This window comes from Eumetopias jubatus, unplaced genomic scaffold (genome assembly GCF_037043125.1).
Source record: "Eumetopias jubatus isolate StellerSeaLion01/CBP00866 unplaced genomic scaffold, mEumJub1_p1.0 scaffold_2, whole genome shotgun sequence".
NCBI lineage: Eukaryota > Metazoa > Chordata > Mammalia > Carnivora > Otariidae > Eumetopias > Eumetopias jubatus.
In genome coordinates, this window is record NW_028274808.1 from 65,357,008 (window position 1) to 65,382,282 (window position 25,275).

Sequence of the window (25,275 nt, forward strand, 5' to 3'; positions counted from 1 at the left end):
CTGTTTCTCTTTGGAGGCTTTCCATGATACAGCCCACAAGTTTTACTTAACTTCCTGTGACTGCTGAATTTGCATCCTGTATTCCACATTTCAAATATTTTTCTAGTTATCTCCTGTGCATTGACCTTTTTACTTCAATCAGAGAGTAATCTCCTTAAAATAAGAGACTATGTCTTACTCTTAAGTTTCTATGAAGGTCTGCCACTGTGGTGTGCACACAATACATTCTCAGTGAATAATTGATAAAATCTTTAGCACCGTGCTTGGTACATATGCATGCTTAATAAATGGTAACAAGGATTATTATTTATTATTGCTGGAGCGGCTGATGCATCGAACTGAAGTCCTAAAAAGAAACCATAAAATTCTGATCTCTGCCTCGGTAGGAAGAACTTTTTGCTTTATCTTCCTAATGATCTAGAGTAATCGTTTCCCCGGCTAAGTTAGTTCATTTTAGTCCCATCCCACTCTTTCTAGTAGTGGCGTCAACTACCACATAGACATCGCCATAACATCAACAAGCAGCAACATTACGTCCACTATTACCGCTCTTTTTGAGAGTGCTCTGGAGAAACACAAGGAATAGTTGTAGCAATCTTTTTGAGATGAATGGTTAACGTGCTTGCTATCTATCGATTCAGCTTCATTTAACTTTAATGAAGTTTTTACTAGACGTGTCTGTTCAAGACTTCCTGGCTCAAGTTTCTTACGTACAGACTCGTGCAATCAGGTATCCCCCCTGTCCTACACGCTTTCCTTCGCATCTCCGCTCCAAGTAGAATTGGCCCACATCCAATGAAAGGAAAGCCTAACCACTTGACCCCAAGATGCAAGCTGTAGCTCGAGGAGGTAATGAAAACGGCGGGTTTAGGGCCGCGCGTGGTCTGGTTTCCAAAAGCCCTGTCCCGCTCCCATTGGGCGCAATCGCGTCACGTCACGTAGTACGCTCCCCCGGAAGTGCCGCTGGGTAAACGGCGGGGGCGTGTCTCCAGGCAGCTCGGCTTGTAGTTACCGGAGAAACGCGGGAAGTCGGGCCAGGTGCGGTTACAACACGCGTCGTTGTTCTATCTCTTCCCTAGCGAGCCGCGAGCCTTCTGGGGGCCCTGAACGTGAGCCTGACTGGGTTTCTGGCGCGACGCCATGGAAGTAGTGGAGGCCGCCGCCGCTCAGCTGGAAACTCTGAAATTTAATGGCACCGGTTTGGGGGATGGCCAAGGTCAGGCGGTGCGGGCTCCGGGCTCTGTACCTGTCCCAGAGCCACGGCCGTCACTGCAGTCGGATGAGGCGTACCCGGACACCGGACAGGCCGCGGAGGCTCAGCCTGCAGAGGAGCAGCCACCTGAATTTGCGCCGCAGTCAAGGCCAGAACCTTCACCCGGAGGGAACTGCGTCACCGCCCCGAGCGCCGCAGAGCAGGCGGGGACTCCATACTCTCTAGAGACCTCGGACTCGGACTCGGATTCGGACTCGGACAGGTCGGGTGCCTGGGGATCCTGGAGCTGCGGGGCGGGGCGGGGGTGGGGGAGAGGGGGGAAGCCGGGGTCGGGGACTGAGAGGGTGCCCGCGTGGGCCTGGGAGAGAGGAGAGGTAGCTGAAGCTCGCTGCGCACGTGTTGACAAGTAGCTCGGACCGCCCATTCCTCGCCCTTCTCTGCAAATCGCGTTGCGAATCCGAGATTAATAATCAGATCCCTCTTCTTCCTAAATTTGGTAGTCTGAAAGGTTTTATGTGTAGATCGCAAAAAAAAAAAAAAACCCAAACCCTGAGGATATTGGATTATTTCGATAACTACTCAATTTGGCGTGTCCCTTTGTGGTTTTAACTTTGAATTTTGTGTCAGGCCTTTTTTTTTTTTTTTTAATCAGGTTTAGAGTGTGGCCTTGTTTTTTGAACCAGATGAATTAAGGACCAGTTAAAGGATTTCATACGTTTCCAGTTTGGCTCCTGATAATTTTGTAGAATCCTTGCAGGGAGCATGTGTTCATGAAATTAGCGAAACATTGTTATTTCGCATTGTTTTATGATCTGGGTAGGTTTTATAGACAGCACCGCCCCCCCCCCCCCCCCCCCCCCCCCGCCGCCGTGTCTTTTAAATATGAAACCTATGGTGAGAGAGGACTTAAGGTCTGGGATGTTACTAAATCACACTGAACGTTGTCTACAAGTATTTGAGTGTGTTACGTGGGATACTGAATAGGTGAACAAAATATCCCTAGTGAGAAGGATGAAAAATAAAACTAAATACATCACTACATAAATTAGAGGTGGTGAAAATTACAATGAAGGAACAGGCAAGGCATGGAGAAAGTAATAGGAGAGACCAGCCCTGTAAAACTGTGTAGCCATATGTTAAAGTTTTAAATTCTAAGTGTTAGGGAAGCTACTGAATTTTAAGCAGAGAAATGGCATGCTCAGGTTAATATTCTAATAAGCTTTGCTCTGTAGAGAAGGAATTGAACTGGGTTCAAGAGTGAAAGCAGAGAAGCACGAGTGGAACAGGGCTAAGTGTGGAAAGAGTTGGAAAGATGTTGAATGAGTCCTAGACGTGACCATGGTTATCGGAGCTAAGTATTTTGAGGTCACCCTAATAAATGGGGTAGTGGGCTAGACAAGGAGGCATCAACTGTGTGGATGATGGTGCTGTTTAGTAAAATGGGGGGTAACCTATCTGGGATGAGTGTTTAATTTGGACAGTTAATTTGAGATTTCTTTGACAGCTAATTGGAGATGTCAGGGAAGCAGTAGGATAATGAATTTAAAGTTGAGAGGACAATTCTGGACTGGAGATGTAAATTTGAACATGAGATTACAGATAGGATTTACTTTAACTTTTTATTATGGACATTTTCAAATTTGTTAAAAGTAGAGAGTAATATAATGAATGCAAATGTACTCATTACCACACTTAAACGGTTTCCAGTATTTTGCTAATCTTGTTTCATCTAGTATTTCTAACATTTTTTTTAACCTGAGATTTTTAGAGCAAGTCTCAAACAGTATGTTACCATATCTGTATGTTCTTTACATTTCTAACTGATAAAGTACTTGTTATGTAACCACCATGTCATTATCAAATGTAGTAAAATTAACCCTAATTCCTTAATATCACCTAATACCCAGTCAGTTTTCATATTTCTCTAGTTGTCTTTTTAACAGTTGGTTTGTTTGAATTGGAATTCAAACAAGATTCTCAAGCAGTACATTTGGATGTTAAGTCGATTTAGTCTCTTTTAAGTGAAGGTCATATTTAAAACCATGGAGACAGAAGAAGATACATGAGGGTAGAATACCACCCCAAAATGTGGAAGGTTTTTGGGAAGGTAAGTGGGAATCATGTCAGATGTTGCTGAAAAGTTAAGATGACAGAAAGATATCCAGTGGACTTGACAACATGGAGATTGTTGGTGACCTTGTAAAGGAGTGGTGGTGATGGAAGCCAATTTGGGGTAAAGACTGAATGGGAAATAAAGGAGCAGAGATAGCATATGTTAACAACTCTGTCAAGAAACTGCAAGGGGAGGGCGCCTGGGTGGCTCAGATGGTTAAGCGTCTGCCTTCGGCTCAGGTCATGATCCCAGGGTCCTGGGAGTCCCGCATCGGACTCCCTGCTCCTTGGGAGCCTGCTTCTCCCTCTGCTTCTCTCTCTCTCTTTTTCCCTCTCTCTCTCCATCTCTCATGAATAAATAAATAAAATCTTTAAAAAAAAAAAAAAAAGAAAAGAAACTTCAAGGGGAGAAATGAGGCCATAGCTGGAGGAATTCAGCAGAGGTACTATAGAATTTGGTATGCTGATAGGAATGATCTGGGAGAGAGGGAAAGATTCATAATGTGCTAAGAGTAGGAAGGAGTCGTGAATGGGATGTCCATTTACCCCTGTAAACAGAAAAAGACCATACTTGCCAGAACTAGTGCCTTTGTTTCAAGCACTTCATAATCCATCTGAGAAGACATGTTTTTCCATGAATTATGGAGAGTACGAGACAGGCTGTACTAGGCAGTTTCAAAAAAATGCTCTGGGCGACACGGAAAGAAGTAAATCTACTTTTGGTGGATAGGGGATGACTTCAGAGGAGATAACATTTGAGTTGAGCTTATAAAGAGGAATGGACTTTTTTTGCCCTGGAGACGTTCTAGTCAAAGGAAATAGCACAAATAATGGCATGAGGTAGTGAAAGTACAACAGGATTTGGGACGTTTTATATGCTTCTGTGCTAGATGTGGCCGGAGATGGGATTGTGAAGGTTATTGGGAACCTGATTGCAAAGGGCCCTAGGTGGCCTTTAGTACACAGTGTAAATTTGTGGAGAAACTTTTAAAGCTTTTCTCTATGTTTAATGTTTTCTTCATAAAAAAATGGAAAGAATGGTACAAACACATAGAGCCATCACCTTGATTTAACACTTATTAACATTTCAGAACTTTGTTTCACATATGCATGCTATTGAGCCCTTTTAAAGTCATTTACAGATACTATGACACTTTTTCCCTAAATGTTTCAGCATGCATTCTCTAAGAGGACATTCTATTATGTAATCACAGTTACCACACATAACAAAATTGATAATTCCTTCAGATCTAATGTCCAGTCATGGATTTTTTTTTTTTTTTTTTTTTAAAGCAAGCGTGTGAACTGAATAGGATGGAAGGTCATGAGAGGGTGAAGGTAATAGCAGTAGGAGGAAGGGTTGATTGTTATGGGAAGAGACTATGAGTATTGACGTCAGTTATACAATTATTACAGAAAAATAGCTGAGAAATGAGGATTGCCCCCAAATAGGGTCATAGTAACAGTGGAAATGGGATTGAGAAATGGAATAGGAGTGATGTTTGTCATCTGAAGGTAGGCTTTTATCATTGACTGTGAGATGGCATTGGCTCAAAGTGATTCCAAGGTTTCTACCTGTAGTGACTGGATTGAACACTAAGCAATGGAATAAAATAGAGGCTCAAGGACAGAAGCAGTTTCAGTAAGGAGAATGCTTTTTTTTTTTTAAATTAAATTTGTTGCTAGAATGAGGTAGGTATAGGTTTTTCATAGAGGTGGCCAGTATGCAGCTGGAGATTAGGGGTGGAGCCTAGAGTTATCAATATCAAGGCTGATGATTTAGCAGTTATCTATACATGGGTGATGACTGAAATCATTTGAGTGAATGAGGTTATCAATGAGAAGACGATAGAAGAGAAAATGAGAGTGGAACTTTTAAAAACAGCACATAAAATGGGCTGAGGGAGAAAGCCAGCAAACAAAATTTAAACTAAGAGGATTACTGGTAACAATTGCTGTGAAGCCAAGGGCTAAGGGAGTTTTAATTTAAGAGTAGAGTGGTCAACATGGTTGGTAACTTTCAGGAGTTTCCAAGTTGCATGAAGACAACATTTTATTTTTATTTTTTTATTTTAAGATTTTATTTATTTGGCTCAGAGAGGGAGAGAACACAAGCAGGGGGAACAGTAGAGGGAAAAGCAGGCTCCCTGTCGAGCAGGGAGCCCGACGTGGGGCTCGATTCCAGGACCCTGGGATCATGACCTGAGCTGAAGGCAGCCGCTTAACCATCTGAGCAAACCAGGCGCCCCCTGAAGACAACATTTCACTGGCAATTAAGTGATCTGGTCACTGATGGCTAATAAGAAAGGTGTCTTGTTCAGACCTATCTCTTGTCAGTGATTTGTCATGTGCTTAACTAGATTAAGACAAACGTGTGATGTGTGAGACTATTATAATAATAGGGTTTGGGTTATAGCAGGGGTTTTGAAAATGTTATCAGTGGATTAAAGACTGCTTTCCAAATACCATAGTCAACTTCGAATTGCTAGCTTTTGAATTATATCAGCAACAGTAAATACACAGTAGATATTTCCTAGTTGAAAAATTATAACTTAATACCACTATAATAATGCTTTCCTAAGTTTTTGACTTTTCTTCCCTACAGTGAAACAGATTCAGATAGTTCAAGCTCCTCCTCATCTTCATCATCTTCCTCATCATCTTCCTCTTGTATATCACTTCCTCCACTGCTGTCAGATGGAGAAGATGATTTACAAACTGAGAAGGAAAATAAGAATTTTCCTCTTAAAACAAAAGATGAGTTACTCCTTAATGTAAGTACTTAGATTTGTTATTAAACCTAATTTGAAAGTTATTAAATATGTTATGATACTAATATTGATGTTATTATTTGGTGTATATCTGGCTCTGTAAATTTGAAGACTTCTCAACCTCTTATTGGGCATACTTTTGCTATGCCTTGGTTTTCTTGTATTTTGGCTCATATCAGAAAATTACATTTTTGCTGGAAAGGTATGTTAGCTTTTGAAACTTGAACAGTGGGCCAATCTGTTCTTTTTTGTGCCAGTTCCAAGGGGTCTTTGGGAAGGATGGAAGAAGCAGTTATAGTCATTTTTCAACTTTGGATTCTTGAGTAGCTGTCTGCTTTATTTTATATTTACATGATTAGGAAGTGAACTTACTGGAAGTTCCTAGTCCGTTAGACCACTGCTAATGGGTTAGGTAGAGGGATGAGTTCCCTGGATTGCCATAAATCTTTGACTTAGGGCTGTGAAGGAGTATTATTAGGACTCCTTCAGGACTTCAACTCTGGAATTAAGGGGAGAGAAAGACTTGGCCCTGAAGACCAGGATGATAGGGCTACCTGTACTCAGTATCTTTAGGACTCTGCTTCTTTCTTGCTCGGTAGGTTTTTCTCCATGGGGCTGGCAGTTTGGCCATTGATATTCCTATATGAAAGTCACAGGGAGGACTTGTACTGGTTTACCTGGGGACAACCCTGAACACATCATTGAGGCTAGTGGAATGTGTATTTGGATTGCTTGGGCCTGAGTCACATAGTCACTCTTGTTTGTGTGGGAGGGTATGTAGGAAAGTGAGTGCTTTAGAGAAAGCACATGGGCAAGTGTGAGGGCGGGAACATGTAAAAGCCGGCTGACAGAAAGGGAGTGTGAATGTATGTGTATTTTGAGAAACTTGAGGGTTGGGTGGGCGATACCAACCCATGCAAACCACAAGGAATGGGTTCTCTGTCGTAGGAAAGGAAGTCTTCTATCCATTTCAAAAAGGGATGCTGTTTAGTCAGTAATAATAGTCATCCTGTGTAGAGAGTGAAAGGGGAATACATGGAAGGGGTTATCACATGTGACTTTATGTTGGACTCTTGTGGTTGTGAGCAAAAAGACTCTCCACTTACCTCAAGAGAAGGGGGATGCATTGTAAACTTATTTGGATAAGAAAGCCATTGGGAATTAAGGCAGCTATTGAGGGTAGCCATGCTATTTCTTTTATATGCCTCTTGGATATTCTCATAGTTTCCTGAGTGTCGTTTTATTCTTTCTTTACTCACCGACTTCTTCTGTTTACCTATAGATTAATCTTTTAAAATTCTAGCTTGCGTGTAGATTGCTGTGACCTTGGCTCTAAATACATTGTCTTCTACTTTGATCTTCCCCTTGAACCAGCCAGTTAGTGCTATATTTCTTTGCTGACTTTTGGGACAGTCCTGTTACTTACTAGATTAGTTTTTTTGTGTGTGTTTGGTTTTTGGGTTTCTTTGTTTTGTTTTGTTTTTGAAAATGACAGTCCACTTTTCCTGGGAACTGTCCCCTCTTGTTAAAACCAGCTCTAGCCAGTGTCAGATGTACCATTTTGTTCAGGTCATTCTGGTATATCCTCTTAGCAGGGATTGTGCATGGAGCATTTGATCTATGTATTCTATTTTGCTAAAAGGTGTACATAAATTAAAATGGGCCAAACAGTTCTATCAATTTCAGGGTTTGTGCTGGATCTTTAGAGATCTCTGGAACGTAGGCATGCCCAATTTAACTCAGTTTTATGCCCCACCTCTTTATAAAGTGTCTCATATTCTGGGCTGTTTCCTATTGCCATGCAGGCGTGCTGATCTTAATTTTTACCTCCAGTTAGCCCTGTATCTAGCTTTTTAAATCTTTTCACTTTGTTGGAAAGTTAGATCCTGGTGATCTAACTACTAACTATTGCAGTCTTTAATGGTAAGTATATGGGAGCTACAGTGAAGTAACCTCAAGATTGTTTTTTTTAGAATTAAACCTTAGAGAGTTGCAGCAGTCTCTTGGGATGACAAGATATGGTTATATCTTGATTTGGAAAAAGGGGTGAGGAAAAGAGGGAAAAAAAGGGAATGGTTAGCTAAAGAGGCATTGAAAAGGAGAGTAGTCTTAGTTGGCTCTTTTTATATGTCACAGTTATGTAATATATGCTGTTAAATTTAACCACGTGGAATTATTCTTTTGATCATAAACTCCTCTTTAATGCTGAGAAGGTTTATACATAATCTACATAGTAAATGTAAAACAGCATATGTATTACAGCTTTGAACTACATTAAACCACATAGGGTTTATTCAGTGTTTCAGTGAATTGGAAAATTACATCCTTTTTGAAAAATTTTCTCAGCAGTTTATGCCCTGGCCTGTTTATTTAAATAAATCAGGTATAATTAAAAATCTAGAATCATAAAAACATTTATGGGATTGTGACATTTCAGAACCTTAATCAGAAATGAATTTTATAAATTAATGCCTATTATTTTCTCTTCTGAAAACCTGAAAGGTTTTACATAACATTTAAAAGTTATGGTTACAGTGTTTATGGGGATAAAAAAATGGATAATACTGCAGTAGGCATATTAATGTGTATTCATACACATAATATAGCATGACTAACAAAAAATGTAATGCTTGTAGGCAGTTCTTGGTACCTTCGTAATTTGGAAACTGCCTATATTATATTGTAAAACAAATGTATTTTGTAGTTAGGTTGAGTAAACTATATTTTCTTTCTGATTTTGGCAGTGCAAACACATAAAACATCCTAACATGAGGTTTTGGAAATATCTGGACACTTCAAGTGGTCAGAAGTTACAGCGGATTATTTCATACTTTTGATCTCCCACCATCCATGCAATTACAATGCACCATGGTTTTCACTTAATAATCGTTGACTGAATATGTTGTTTTCAAGGCCTAGCTTACTTTATAAATTTTGCCCTAAATGCAGGCCTCTTTCAACTTCAGCATTTTGTGACTCTAAATGTATTTGAAATTATTACATTGTATCATAGAATACTGAAGACACTTTTTAACATCCTTTTCAAAATGTTTGATATTTACGAAATGGCTTATGTACTTGAGAGGAGATATTTTTAAATTAATACTTGGTGCTCTTTAAAAATAGTGCTCAGATTTTTTAAAAAATTAAAATTTTGTGCTTCATTATAGAAAATTATTTTAGTAAAACTTATAGCCAACAGAAATGATCCCTTAAACTTCAGATAAATAGTGTTTTCAGTAAAGTAATAAGCATCTATGTTCTCTGTGTGTATATATGGTTATTACACACAAGCATTCCATTTATTAGATTCCCCCATTCCTCAGTAGATTTTAGTAAGTTCTGATTGCTTTAGAGGATAGAGACAAATGTCTGTTAAAAGGGAATCTAGCTAGAGAGTGAGCATACGCACTTTTGCTAAAAGCAAAGTGACACCAGAAAGTTAATGATTGAAAGCGAGATGAGTGGTAGTGGACATACAAAGTTGTAGGATTGAGTGGAAGAGGAGATAGCTAACAGTGCAAGGGTCAAGGAAGTCCTCCTAGATTGCAGGATGGGTAGGACAGGTATAGAAAGGTGATGGGTGAAGAGAATCTGAACTTTCCCACTGACAGATAAGAGTCTGTTGCATGACAGTTGTATTCCCAGTGTTGGTTACATAGTAGGAACTCAGGGAGTGTTTCTTTGTTCATTTGCTTATCATCCATACACCTGATGTTGTCACTTCCAAAATGGGCACTTTTTCATTTTGAAATTTGGGACTAATAATTGTTGATATTTTACAGTAATTTGGTAGTGGTTTTATCTTCATGATATATAAAGTCAGTGTCTTAGATTTGATGAAATATGGACTCCTCAGTTAACATAAAAGATAATGCTTAGAATTATATCATTGAAGGTTTTTTCTTACTGAGATGGATTATAATTTTATTTTAATGTGAGTCAACTTTTGAAGATACTCTTATGAACTTTGTTTCTGACAGTAGTTTTAGAGAAAAACAGGGTAAGAACACAGTATTTATTTAAAAAGAAAAATATAAAAACACTGCAAAGGAGTGTTGGTTTTCATTTTTTTAGATGAAAATATTTAATGGGCTAGTCTCAATCTTAAGTTTAGTGTCATACACAACAGGGTAATTAAGAAGGGCAATTAAAGTGTATTGAGTTCCATGGAACATTGTAAAAGTACTTTTGTTACGTTGATGAATTAGACTAAATGTTATGTGTGGTCTTAGTTACCACACAGGGTACAGACCTAATCCATTCTTTTTTCCAATATGTTTTACCAACTATAGGGGAAAAAAAAAAAAAAGTTTCCAATCATGGCTCTCAGTACTCCAGGGATTGGATCCTACTTTCCAACCATATCTGAAAAGTGAAGGCTCACCTAATAGCATCAGGTAATTGGCTGCCACATGCATGTCCTCTATTCTTGGGTAATATAAGGAAAGTGGTCAGATAATTTTATTCCACTTTTCCTCACTTTTTAAAAATTTTCCCCAGTCTAGCACCATGAAAGGGTTAGTTGCCATTTGTAATGTTTGATTCCTTTCCCATTATTCCCTGCTGCCCTTTTTCTAGATTTGTGAGTGAAAACCCAAATCAAAGTTCTTTAGATAATTTTCCTCAGAAAATCATAAATTACTGATTTTTTTTTTCTTGCCCAATAACAAGTCTTCAAAGAACTAGAGAAGGCAAGGTCATTGTAATGTACAAAGGTCATCTTCTCAGAGGGCCATTTTTGACCCATTAGCTCCTTCCATTTTTGCACTGGAAGTCTTAGACATCCATTTTTTTTTTTTTTTTTTAACTAGTGTGTCTACAGTTTAATTTTTTAATAGGGGAGATTTTTAATATTATGTGGTACTCAACTGAACAATCTTGTAGGCCATACAGATGTTCAGGAATCAGAATATAATAATATTTTTGTAACACAAACAATAATTGCTCTTTCATGGATATTCCAGAAGTATAGGTAGGACCATGCATTTATTTAATGCCATAGTTAGGGTATCTGTTATCCAGAATTATAGTAATTGTGTTTGAGGCTGGCATATAATTTCTATCTTAATGTGCTGTCTTTTTGATTACATGCAGTTAAACATTTTTAAAATTGTATTAGCCATTTGCATGAAATACTCAGAACTTTTGCTCAGTTTTCTCACTATTTAGAGATAAGATAACTGATTCCCAGAAGGAAAGTGATTTGCCTGAGGTAGTATTTAAGTAGGGGAGAGCAGAGTAACAGGAACTAGTAACAGGTAGATTTTAGTCTGCTGTATTTTTAGTGCTTGTGTAGACGTCCATACATAGCGACATTAGAATTTGGTCATTTGAACTTCCTTGATTATTTGGTTTCTGAATAATGTAGTGTATTTTGTCATGGTAATAGATTGTATCATCATGTAAGCTTTCTTAAATTGCATATGCTTGGGCCATATTATCTTTTAATAGAGCCTTTGACTTGGAACTGTAGATAGTAGGAAATACGTGATTGAATTTCTTTAGTATGGTGAATTTTAGTAGTTCATTGCCAAATGGTATTATGTATCTGGGGATTTTTATTTCCATGTGGCCTTTTCTTTTGCTAATGATGTGAATGAGGTATTTTTCTTCCTTTCCTTGCCTGTTCTTTGTTATTACAGATAACATTTGTTTTGAGTCAGTAAGCATAATATAAACTTTATTTAAATGATAGCTGGATATTTATCTCCAGCTGTATATACTGTACACCCAAGACAGGTTTTAGTTTCTTTTTAATTTGGGAGAAGTAACAGTGGTAAAAATAGAGATTTATCACAAATCTTTGTTTCCCAGGTAAAGTTTTCAGGTTATCATTAAGACTTCATAACAGTATGGTGTATGCTGTTATAATGTGGCCTTAAAATTATATCTGTATTAATGGCCGAAAATAGAGTGGTGCTATTAATACTTGGGTGTATGTTTTGTAAGGGAGGGCTTTTGGGATGTACGAGAATGTAAAGCAGTGCTGTTCAGTAGAGCTTCCTGCAATGGGGGAAATATTCTATATCCACACTGTGTTAATACTGTAGCAGTTGAGCATATGAAATGTGGCTAGTCCAATCAAACACTGCATTTTAAATTTTACCTAATTTTCATTAATGAAATTTAAATAATCAAATGTAGGTAGTGTCTGGTATTGGATAAACAGAATAAAAGGAGCCTTTCTTACCCACTTATCCATGTTTCCATGAGGGTTATAGGGTAATCCAGGCTCATACTTTAATCTTCCTTACCTGCAGTAAATAGCCTTCTTGTCTTTTATTTTCAGGACACTTGGATTTTGCTTATATGATGGAGAAGGTCTTTCTATCCCAGGTTTTCCTCATCAACTCTAACTTAAGTGTTTTAGTTTTATCAGTATGCCTTTTACTTCTAATTCTTTAGATTCTGTGTGTTCTGTCAAGAGTGGTAATGTCCTTCAGTGTGTGTTCTGGCTACTCTTTTTTTCCTTATTGGAGTTTGTTTTTCCTCTTTGCTGTAACACATCCTTTCCCCACTCATGGAAAAGTAAAGTGATGGATTTTTATTTCTTGAAAGGAGATTATGCGACTGAGCAGATTTATTTGTTATCTTACCGGGAACAGCTGCTGAACAGCTGCTATGTAATCAGGGAGCCAGGTGTCAGTCTAATAATTGTAATAATGTTTGCTGCTGCAAATCTGACGTATCTATGCATTAGTCCTGGGCAATGAAGCTTCCTTAGAAGCCTGCCTTTTTAACTTTCATTCTTTAAGGATTCTCTTGAATTCTGGGAATTACATTTTCATTATCTGATTTTGCTCTGATTGAAAAAGACTGTGATCTCTTCTGAGAATTTTGTTTAACCCAGACTGATGAGGTTAAGTCATTTAATAAATATATGCTCAGCACCTACTATGTGCTAGTCATTGTTCTGGGTGCTATGGCAATGGGCAAGGCTGACCAAATCCTGTTTATTGTTGGATTTATTGTATAGTTAGGGAAATGGACTTTAAGCAAGAAAACACATAGGATGTTAGACAGTAGTATGTTTACAAAAAAGAAAATCAGGATAATTTAATAAAGAGGTAACTAGGCTTGGTGGAGGTGCAGTACTTCAGCTTTCATAGGGAAGAGAAAGTAACATTTGACATCCAAATATCAAGACAAGATCATATACTGTCCTGTCTGACATGGCAGTCGAAGGAACTTTCCTTTTAAACCTTCTGAAGTTCTGCCTCTTCAAGCCTGACAAAAATCTTTCTGGAAAGCCCACTGAAAGCATGCTTGTTTAAAAGGGACAAATATATCTCTTCTTCTTTGATCCAACCCTCAAAATGACTGCTATTTTCAAAGCAAATATACTGCTTGACATAACTATACTTTCAAAGGTAAATTCCATAATAGGCTTTTGATCTGGAATTGTACTAGGCTGATTTCATTTCTTTCTTACACGTTTTATGTATAATATATAGTTCTTTATATACCTTTTATGTTCTGCAGAGTATTTGGGATGGAGATTTTGTGCACTTTTTTTTATTAATTAACATAATGTATTATTTGTTTCAGGAATATAGGTCTGTGATTCATCAGTCTTACACAATTCACAGTGCTCACCACAACACATACCCTCCCCAATATCCATCACCCAACAACCCTTTCCTTTCCACCCCGCTCCACTCCAGCAACCCTCAGTTTGTTTCCTGAGATTGAGTCTCTTATTCTTTTTCTCTCTCTCTGGTTTTGTCTTGTTTCATTTTTTCCTCTCTTCTCCTATGATCCTCTGCCTTGTTTCTCAAATTCCACATATCAGTGGGATCATATGGTAATTGCCTTTCTCTGATTGACTTATTTCGCTTAGCATAATATACTGTAGTTCCGTCCATGTCATTGCAAATGGCGAGATTTCATTTTTTGATGACTGCATAATATTCCTTTGTGTATATATACTACATCTTCTTTATCCATTCATCTGTCATTGGACATCTGGGCTCTTTCCATAGTTTGGCTATTGTGGACATTGCTGCTATAAACATTGGGGATGCACATCACTTTAGGTGTGTTATTATCAAGAGGCAATTTAATGCCTTCATTGGTCTTTTTTAAGGAATGCTTGGGATCACTGAACTGGAATTAGAGGTATGGTGGTGATCACAAGATAACAGTTATCTGTCTGTTTTTTCTCTAAGTTTAGTTCTATGTGAGACAGAGATCCTCCCCATTTGTAGGCAATTTCGTCCTGTTAACACATAGGTTGGAAACAGGATAACAGAAATTAGGGAAGCCTGGCAGACTCTGCTTTTGACCACAAGAGTGGGTCCCTGCATCACTACAAATATTCTAGCATTGTATATCTTCCCCTGTTTTCCTCATCGCTAGATGTGTCTCATAGACATCCTTAGAGGAGGAGGACATCATGATTGCAGCAGACCCTGGAGCTGACCTGCTCAACTTACAGTAAATTATGTTATAATTATCTCAAAAGATGATGAAAAGGCATTAGATGAAATTCAGTAGTCTGATTTAAAAAAACACAAATAGGAACAGAAGTAGGAATAGGCGGTCACTTTTTAAAAAAACTTTTTTAAAAAGAAATTTCAATCAAGAAACATCGTTATGCTTAATATTTGAAACTTGTCTAATAAATAGTCATACATCATGCCCACTATCATTACAATTTCTTGACACTTGATATTCTGGACATACCAATCAATATTACTTGAAAAATGAAAAGTATGATACAATAATATTGGAGGAGGAGCAGGACTTATTTTTCGGAAATACATAAAAAAGTCATTAGACCTAAATTTTAGCATGATGCTTTCTTGTGTTCAGATGATACCCTATAAAGGATGCATTTACAGAACAGAAATAAAAGATATTAAATAACTAAGAATTTATAATCGCAAATAAGGTATAAGATGGCTTCAAATAAACCTAAGGACTATTTAGGACCTAAAACAATCTAATTAAGTGTGATTTTAATCAATACTAACAAGACTTATATGACAAGATGGTTTTAAAGTTTTGTCTGGTGAAGTAAACATGAGAATAGGAAAATTCCAAGGGGGAAAATATGGATGGAATGCATAGAGGAACTAGCCTTATTCCCAAATATTAAACATGTAATGAAAGGCACAGTTGTTGAAATAGTTTAGTACTGACACTGAAATAGACTAGTAGAACTGAATGGAGATTTCAGTAAAAAAAAAACCAAATAATATAAGTACATTTAGTATGTGTTAAAATTTATTTTTCATATCAGCAGGGGAAAAGATAGATTATTCTATAACATGTGGGAATAATTGGCCAGTAATACGGATAAAGGTAAAGCCAATCTGTGCCTTGCTTTTATACAAGAATATAATTTATAAATGGTCCAAATATGCAAATATTAGAAATGAAATTGGAGAAGCAATGAAAATGAGTGAATTTATTTATTTATTTTTATTTTAAAAAATTCTTCTTTTTAAAGATTTTATTTATTTGACAGAGAGAGACACAGCGAGAGAGGGAACACAAGCAGGGGGAGAGGGAGAGGGAGAAGCAAGCCTCCCGCTGAGCAGGGAACCCGATGCGGGGCTCGATCCCAGGACCCTGGGACCATGACCTGAGCTGAAGGCAGACGCTTAACCGATTGAGCCACCCAGGTGCCCTAAAAAAGTTTTTTTTTTTTAAAGATTTTATTTATTTATTTGACAGAGAGAGACACAGTGAGAGAGGGAACACAACAGGGGGAGTGGGAGAGGGAGAAGCAGGCTTCCCGTGGAGCAGGGAGCCCGATGTGGGGCTCGATCCCGGGACCCTGGAACCATGACCTGAACCGAAGGCAGACGCTTAACGACTGAGCCACCCAGGCCCCCAGTATGAGTGAATTTAAAAAGTGATTTTCGTATAGGGAAGGTCTTTCTGTGACATAAGTCTCAAAAGCCAAAAAAAAAGAAAAGCTTGATATATTTGACTACATAAAAATTAAAATGCTGCAGTTCATTAAGCAACTTAAATACTAAAAACCATTCTGGGAGGAAAGGGAGTGGGTATTTTCTTCGTATTTGATAAAGGGTGAATGTTCTTTAAACCAAAGTTCTCTTATAAATTAATAAAAAGATAAACTCTTTGAAAGAGAAATGTGTAAAATATACAAACAATTCATAAACACAATTGGATAATCCAGGAAACATGCAAGGATGCAGTCTTCCTGATTAATGAAGAAATTAAAATAAAAGCATGATGCTATTTTATATTGTAGACCTATCACACTGGCAGAGATTTAGTTTGCTTCTCAGTGATGGCATGAATGTGAGAAAATCTCTCATCATTTGTGGAATTGTTAATTGACGGAACCTTTTTGAAAAGAAACTTGGCAGTCTCTGTCAAAAGTGTTGGTATCTTTGGATCTAGCAGTTCCACTTACAGGGATTTATCACAGGAGTTACATGAAGATGTATGTGAAGGATAGTTCATTTTATCATTGTATGTAATGATAAAAATTAAAAAGAAGCAGATGTTTTATCAGGTAATTGGTGTTAAGTTACGGTTGTATAGTGATATACTATAAGAATGTTTAAAAAATTAGATGTTTTGGTGTAGAAAGATGTACAAAATATGATAGATAAAAAGGATAACTTGCATTATAATGTGAATATAAGTAAAACATTTTACAATTAGAAATGTAACATTTATATCTGCATGGTAGATGTATTTAAAGGATAAACTGTTAGCTCTCTGTGGAGAGGGATTGGGAGGTTGAAAGTAATCAGGGGAATTTTTGCTTTTTACTCTGAGTCCTTCGGTACTACTAATTTTTTTTTCTTCTTTAAAAAACAGGAGCATGTATTTTATATTTTAAAGTTAAAAGAAATCAAAACAGTATCAGAATTTGGGCCTATACCAAAACATAATTATATTGCATGGACCTTAATTCCTCTTAATAGAAAATACAAAACAGGAGCTTTTCTTTCTGTGGCCAAATAGCATTTATTTATTTGAGAATAACATTGATTTTGTGTTCTAAGTGTTAACAGGATTTGGTTTACCCTCTTCCTCAGTTCAGAGGTTTTCCCAAAAGATCTAACAGCACTTTTAGAGACTTCCTTTTCCTTTGTTCTACCTACGTGATCCTGACTTAATTTAACCAGTGGGCTCTATTGCAGTTCAAAAGTACGAAAAGTTTTTACTCTAGATTTAACTGTGATTTGGTTAGTCAGTGGGGGAGATTACAGATTTCATCACTACATACTTCTGCATTAGAAAATGCCATTTGCTACTTATAAGAGCTACTGCACCCCCCCTCCCAGAAGCAGAAGGCAGTGTGATTTGCTCTCTGAAATATCAGGAAAGCCCTCCTGTCTGCAGTCTCCCAACATTATAGTTCTCTATTCTTGTATTTAACTGGGTGTGGGATTTCTTTTGCTAAGAGCTTCTTAACAAGGCTATCCCATGTCACATGTTCTTTACCAGTTCTAAGAACTGTACTCCCTTCTCTATTCTAATACGCATATGGGCCACTTTCAAACCATGGTCTTGCCAAGAAAAACTATCCATATTTAATATGCAAAAATGACAAGTAGTTGTCCTTTCCCTAAAAGTACTCAGAAAAATTCTGACATAAAACAATCATTTCCTCACGACACCATCCAGACTAACCGTGCAGAGGTTAAGTCTTCTGCGTGAAGTTGGTTGAGACCTTTAATACGGTTGTTCGTAAGTTATTCTTGATCAGAAAATAGCATCTCCCAGAAGCAAGTTATACTTTAACTCTGGTTATATGGTTTATTAAAAACCTTGTTTGAGTCCCTGAAGAGGAAAATGATTACCCATGATCCGTTCATCTGTAATACACTGTATTGTTTAGGCTTTTCCCATCTTTTTCAACATTTCTTCAGAAGTTCTCTTTCTCCTCCCAAACCAACTTCTAACATACACTTTCAAGCCTTCTTAAGGAAGAACTTCCTTCTAAAAGTTAATTGTGGTCTTTTGGCAAAGGTCAAAAATAGAAAATTCTGTTTAGTTTAAAGGCTAAGGTCAGTTTTATTCTTAGATTTCTCTTCAACTTCGTCTCTACTTCAACATCTAGTTTCTATAGCAACTGAGGTATAGTTAGTAGCTGGGTCAGAAAAGAGGAATTTTTAACGTAAAGGAATTTGGATTTTAACATAGAGAAAGAACATACTAGGCAACACTTCACAGCTTTTCCGGGTGGAGCCTATGTTCTGTTTCCCAGGAATTCTAGATTCTTTTTCCTGAAGAAGCTAGACATTTACTCTTTTTCAAACAGTGCCAGAAAAGATTGCTGTTTCTCTTTTCAAAAGTATGGTTGGAAAAATCTAGGTATTTTTGTCCATATTCTTAGTCTAGCTGGATTCAAGTATAGATGCTGTTGCATCACTCGTGGGGAGATATTGGAAGTAGAAGAAATACTGTCAGACACTAAAAAGGATAACATCAAAGAGATGGTATAAGTGCTTAATGTTATATCTTCAGAAATGTTTATAGTACTTTAAATGGAAATGATGTCCTATTTTTTTTAGTTGTTGAAGCTGGAGGAAGATCAATGCTTTTTTTATATTATAGGAACTACCTTCTGTTGAAGAACTCACTATTATTCTGCCTGAAGATATTGAATTAAAGCCTCTTGGGATGGTTTCAAGTATTATTGAGCAATTAGGTATGTAAATAATTTTTGAATAAAATAACTTATATCCAAGTATGCATTCATCAAATCAAAGACTTTATGACTAGTGCATTTTCTGTGAAATATTAATACTTCATTTTATAGTTAGTAAGTTTGAATAGATAAATTCATTTTTTACTTATATACATAACTCATAAATGCTGTGTCTTTTTTAAAATTTGAAGTCTGCTTTTACTGACATTTCTCCAGAATTTTCTTTGATTTGGTATATTCGTTTTTTATTGCTATTAAGTTGCTACAAATTTAGTGGCTTTAAACAACACAAATTTATTTTTTTATAGTTCTGTAGAACAGAAGTCTGATATGGGTCTCACTGGGCTAAAATCAAGAGGTCTGTCAGGACTGAGTTCCTTTCTGAAGGCTTTAGGGGAGAATTCATTTCCTTGTCCCTTTCAGCTTCTAGAGGCTGCCTGTATTCCTTGGCTTATGGTCTCCTTCCTTCATCCTCAAAGCCAGTAGTATACCTTGTCTGTAACCCTTCTCCCTTCATCACATCTCTCCCTGACCAAAGCTTGGAAAGATTATTTGCTTTGAAGGACTCCATAGGTTGGGCCTACATGCATAATCCAGAATAATCTCCCCATCTCAAGGTCCTTAACCTTAATCACATCTGCAAAATCCTTTTTTTTTCTTTTTAATGTAAGGTAACGTATTTATAGGTTCAGGGATTAGGGTGTAGGTGTCTTTTGGTGGGGGGAACATTATTCTGCCTACTGCCTTTGATTTTTATTTTAGAAACATGTAAATTAGAAAGTTCTGTGATTTAATATCATGAAATATAAAGTTGTTGGTTGTAAGAGAACTAGATATTATAGATTTCTTTTAGCCCCAGGTTGTGAGGTAGGTACTAAAGGCCTTAAAGTTCACGTAGCTACCATTAGCTCTCATATCTCATAGTAAGATCCATCTGAAAGTAGAACTCAGAGTTGACAAAGTCAAAGGATATTTGAACTGGATAAAAGACCTAGATTATCCACTGGCCCTCTTAGTTTATAGGACTTAAGGGGCACAGAAAAACCCAACTCACTTGCCCTTATGATTAGTTGTATAATGGGTCAGTGGTAGAAATTGGACTTTTGACCTTTTTCTGACAGTGTCCATACCAATATTTTGAAAAGTTTATACTTATATAATTTTGTACTTTTGCAATTTATTAGTCAAAATTCTGATTAAAGTGAAACATTTATTTATTTATTTTTACAAAAATCATGATTATTAAAACTCTTTACCTGATTCTTGAGTCATTACATTTATTAGTATTTGAGTTATCTTATGGCATTTAATAATATGCATAAATAAGTTAAATAAGTAATCATTTGATTACATAGTGTGAGTTGAGCATTTATTAGACTTGATGTATATCGAAAAAATAAAGGTCAAAATGTTCATCAAGAAAAAAATGTGAACTATACAATATGCATAAGATAATGCTTTTTAAAGATATTGTTTTTACTAGCATACCGTAATAGACTAACAAAATTCTCAAGCTGCTAGGAATAAAGATTGACTGAAAATCAGCACCTGCTACCCTGTTTTGAGAGCCTAAAATATCTAACATGATTTGGACCAAATTACAAAAGAGAAAATAAAATAAATATTAATACATGAAGCAGAAAATATGTGAGTTCAAATAAGAACCCCAGGAGAAAAAGGGAGGGTTTGGCTTTGTACTCTGCAGTGGTTCCACAAGTTGTGCTGGCTTGTTTTTCTTTCTCTCTCTTACTTAATTTGGAAAATATAAGAGGCTAGTTAAATATCCACCTAGGTAGAAGTAGAGAGATTTCATGAATTTAAGGATCATGTACTAGAAGATACTTTGACTATTGATAGCTTTGGAAATTTTTATCAATGTATGGTACAAACTTAAGGTTGATTTGTATCCAGCTACCTGCAGCTGCCACCTAGAATCATAATAAAAAAAGAATGGGTTTTTTAGGCTGTGGAAACACAGTCAGTAGTTGTGTTGCTAAAGGAAGAGCATTGGAACTAGGGATCTAGGTTATTCTAGGTTCTGGTGATGACTTGGTCTGGAATTGGCCATGTGATAATGTTAATCTCTTAAGTCCTGGTTTTTCATCTTTCTATAAAATGAGGGAATTGAATTAGGTGATCTTTTATTTTCATGTAATTTGATTCTTGGGAAGGGGATTAGGGAGGATAAATGATTGAAAATGAATGCTGTAAGTGCTCACTATCATTATTAATCCTTACTCATCATCTTTGTTCCAGAAACAGATCTAACTCAGAAAATGTTGACCTCTGATCTATTACTCCATGTGTATGTTCAGAACTTAGAAGCACTAACTGTTGGAATTAATTGGATACAGTTGAAATTTTTAAAATAAGTTTTAATAATCTGAACTGACATTTCATTTCTCAAGTGGACATGGCATTATCTGTATAATGTGGCAAATATTCTTGCTTGTTTCTCTAATATTCTTAGAGCCTATTGTTTGTTTTCTCTCTTTGCTATGGTAGCTTGGTGTTTTAACATTTGTGGCCCATACAGGAATTGGAGATTATGATAGACGAGTTGGATAATGCTGTTGCATTTTGAGAGGGAGAATGATAACAATTACTGTGAGTTCTATCATCTTTCTCTATTCAGAGGAAGATGCTTTTGGGAAGTCTTTAGCTTTTTCATAGATCAGTAAGTACTCAGTGCTTTCTAGAAAAGAATTTCTAGAGTGAGGAAGAAGACTAATTTTTCCTAAAACAGGAGTTTTGTGACTAAATGTGATTATACTTTTTTTGGGTAAAAATTGCTTGGGAAAATGTACATGACTTAAATTTATTGACTTTTTAGTGAGTGATACAAATTTTCTGTGAGAATTTTTACTTTTTGTTTCTTAGAGTTGTAGCTTTTGTATTAAATAAAAATATGTAGATTCCATTTCCTTGTGCCACTTGATTGTAGACTGTTGTTTTAAGAGGAATAGTTACTGAGGTATATTATCTCACCTTAAATTTCATTTTAAATTATGTTGGAGTTAAAAATTCCCACTTAAATTTTACATTATCTTCTGCTTAAATCTTGGAATAATCTCCTTTGTTTCATTTTTCAGTAATAATTGAATCTGTGACTAACCTACCTCCGGTTAATGAGGAAACTGTAATTTTTAAAAGCGATCGACAGGCAGCAGGAAAGGTTTGTAAAAAAAAAAAAAAATATTCAAATCTTACAGTTATTCTGTTTCTTTGTTGATTGGTTTTTCTGACTTTCCCTATCTGTCCTAAAGAGAATTTATTAATTTTAGTAGATGAGCAGTCTAGAGTTCTGAAGTGTTAGTTTATTCTTGATTTTTTTCAATACTTCGTGTCTGTTGGTATATAATTTTTTCCTGTTTGTCAGGTAACTTGTGAAGTAGTGGGTCTGTATTCATATTGAATATCTCCAGGTACCCAAAGTTGAGTGCAGCAAACTTTCTACAGTGTAGTAGTTCTTAACCTTTTTTTTGGTTTGTGAGTCCCTTTGAGTTGGGGCTTTCAAAACTTTTTAGACTTTGGCTTCCTCAGGTGAAATCTTTAGAGTGGTAAAAAGAAAAAGGGGAAAAAGATTTCAACAATAGCTACAAAGTGTCACTGTAAGCACATTCTGGGGAATTAATGAGTATGTGTACTCACCAAAAAGTCAAGTCCCTTATAACATCTTTCGAATGCAACAGTTTGGCATGTCCATCTTTAATATGGAAGACTACACATTTTACCCAGTAAATAATGCAATTTTGAGCTGTCGGCAGAGGATGTAAAACCTCTAAGATCAAAAATATAAATACCAACTGGGGCACATGGGTGGCTTAGTAGGTTAAGCATCTGCCTTTGGCTTGGGTCATGACCCCAGGGTCCTGGGATCGAGCGCCACGCCGGACTCCCTGGTCCGCGGAGAGCCTGCTTCTCCCTCTCCCTCTGCCTGCCACTCTGCCTATCTGTGCTCTCTCTGTCTCTGTCAAATAAGTAAATAAAATCTTTAAAAAAAAATTTATATATATATATATAAATACCAACCAAGTGTTCCTTTTTTGGCTGTAGGGGTAGTTTTATTCACCTCAGCATTCTCCACTACACAGAGTACAGTGCTTTGTAAATTATAAGTGCTAAGTAAATGTGTACTGTGTTGAAAACAAATAAAAATAAGAAACCAGCCACTATCTTTGGGGAAGTCACTTTTTGGGGTTTAGTTTTTCCCAGATAACTAATAGTTGGCTTCCTTTTTGTTCTAGGAGATATAATTAATTTACATCTAATCAGAAAAACATATCTTTTCAATTATATTATTGGGTCATTCATATAATTTTCCCTTTTATATGCTGTTTCCTACTGTCCAATTCTAACACAGATTAGAAAGAGGTCAGATTTTTATCAGGGTCCTGCCTACCTTGTACCACCTACATACTTTTTTGGTTTTGTTTTTCTTTTTGTTTAGATTTACCAAAGAGAAATGAGTGACTTAGGATGGCAGAACAATCAGTGACAGAGTTAATTGGAGTCTAGAGCTAATATATTTTGGCAATTCTTGAGAAAGTTGGCGAGGGGAAGAAAGACTATAATGCCTAAAGAATGGTGCTGTACTTTTTTCCCTTTCAGGTACCTAAGCTCAGTCTTTGTTTCAAGTGAGTTCTGTTGGTGCCTTTGTAAGTGGTTAGAGATTGACTAGGGGACTTAACCTTAGAGAAGGTTGAGAGAGAAAAGGGATGGGAAATGAGTCAGTGACTGTGCCGGGAGTAGCTCTCCATGCCCATTGGTATGTATACTACTTTAGGAGAAACCAGTATTCTGCTCTGGTACAAAGGCAAAGCATTTTTCACTCTCCTCCGGAAAGTAGTAGAAGACTGGAGGGGAGAACGGGGAATGGAAACTTATTTCTTGGTTTTCTAACTCATTTGAAACCGACAATTTCCATGATTCCTTTTATTTATGATATTCATGACAGTTGTCTTTTTAAGTAGCTAGCTGAGACAGTTTTAATTTCAGAATACCCAATGCTTTGCCAATTAAAAGCCTCTAAATTCACATTTCTTATATCCCCCAATACAGCTGAACTTTTAGTTCTATAATTGTGACTAATGTTAATATTCAGCTCTTTTGTCATTTGACTTTGAAAGGAGTCAGATAAAAATTTAACATTTATGCCTCTAACTTTAATGTGACATAAGTCTAGAGGGAAAAATTAAATCTGTTTCTAAATTTTACCTAGAGAGCTTTGTAAATTCAAGAAGTGACAAGCCTTTAAAAAATATTTGATTATACATCTAAGTGCCTTGACATGATTCCCCAAAATAATGGTGCAGGGGTGGGGAGGGTTGGGACTATCAGTTAAACAAACCAGTGACCAGAAAATGAAATTGAATCTGTTTTAGATCTTACCTATATACTAATTTAGTTTTACCTTCAATGTCAAACCTTTGTACATCTTTTCTTTTCCCTTTACTCTTCAACAATAATAATGAGTCACAGTGATACATATTTTGTGTATCTTTTTAAATTCATTGAAACTCTAAGCAAGTGGAATTATCCCCATTTACTCAAAAATCACAAAGTTTTAAAAAGGAACAAAGTTTGAGTTTACAACCTAGTTAATGTTAAGTGCTGCATTTTCCTTCCACCTTCCTCCCCCTTACCCACTGATTTAAGGGAGGTAACCTTGGATTTGTGTTTCAGGCTTTTGCTCTTTAATCCTAATGATGATTAGTTACTCTTGATAAATGATGAATGAATTTTTATTTTGAATGTTTAGCTCTTTATCAGGGGATTTAAAAATTGACCAACCTGTGCAATTTATTATCCCTATATAACATGAATTACTTACTGGTTTTTCATTAGTTTTCAGTGTGTTTGTTAGAGTTGGGCCAGAATTTTTACTGATCTTTTTAAAAAAAGAATATGCTACAATCTTGGTTGGTAGTATGTGTTGATTTTCTGGAAGTCTGTATTATTTTGATACAGTGGTTTATTTTCTCCTCCCTCAGCAACTTGTGAAGTAATAATAACACACAGTGATAAGTGTAAAGTGATTGATAAGAGGTAATTCTGAATGGCTATGAGGGGTTCAATTCCCCCTTTCCCCTTTTTGTAGGTTAGCCAAGAGGTGGCTCAGCTGGAACAACCATAAGGCCTTTGTTGATGGCATTCTTTGAAGGCTGTTCTCAGAGCAGAAGAAGTATGCAGATTTTGGCTCTCCATTTGCAGTCTTCCAGCATTATTCCTGGGTCTTTGATCTGTTTCTCGTTACCTGTAGAAACTAGGATTACTTAGTCCCTCTTAGGCTAACCAATAAGTATATAATGTGTGGGGAGAGGGGAGAGTGCAGCTTATTCTCTCTCTTGGAGTGCTCTCTGTGCGTGTCTAGCCAGCTGACTCAGGCTGGCCTCCAGCCGCTAGAACTTTGGCCATGCAGCATACAGAACACCTAAGCCTGGACTATGTTGTGGAATGAGAATTTGGGGGAATGAATTTACTTCTCTGCTTGTCAGTTTTTTTCCTAACAGACCTTATACTGTATCTGT

At 36.7% G+C, this 25,275-nt stretch overlaps 1 protein-coding gene across 2 annotated transcripts in view; it reads left to right on the forward strand.

The window, feature by feature from the left end:
• Positions 1 to 987: 987 nt before the first annotated feature.
• NAF1 (nuclear assembly factor 1 ribonucleoprotein) overlaps positions 988 to 25,275 on the forward strand; it is a 38,235-nt gene continuing 13,947 nt past the window's right edge. Inside the window, exons 1-4 of one of the 2 annotated variants that reach the window (XM_028104291.1) lie at positions 988 to 1,475; positions 5,931 to 6,099; positions 18,652 to 18,745; positions 21,838 to 21,920. In XM_028104291.1, coding sequence (XP_027960092.1) covers positions 1,141 to 1,475; positions 5,931 to 6,099; positions 18,652 to 18,745; positions 21,838 to 21,920 — 681 coding nt within the window. In that variant the 5' untranslated portion in view covers positions 988 to 1,140. The remainder of the gene's footprint in view (positions 1,476 to 5,930; positions 6,100 to 18,651; positions 18,746 to 21,837; positions 21,921 to 25,275) is intronic. The other variant, XM_028104292.1, reaches the window with a different exon arrangement.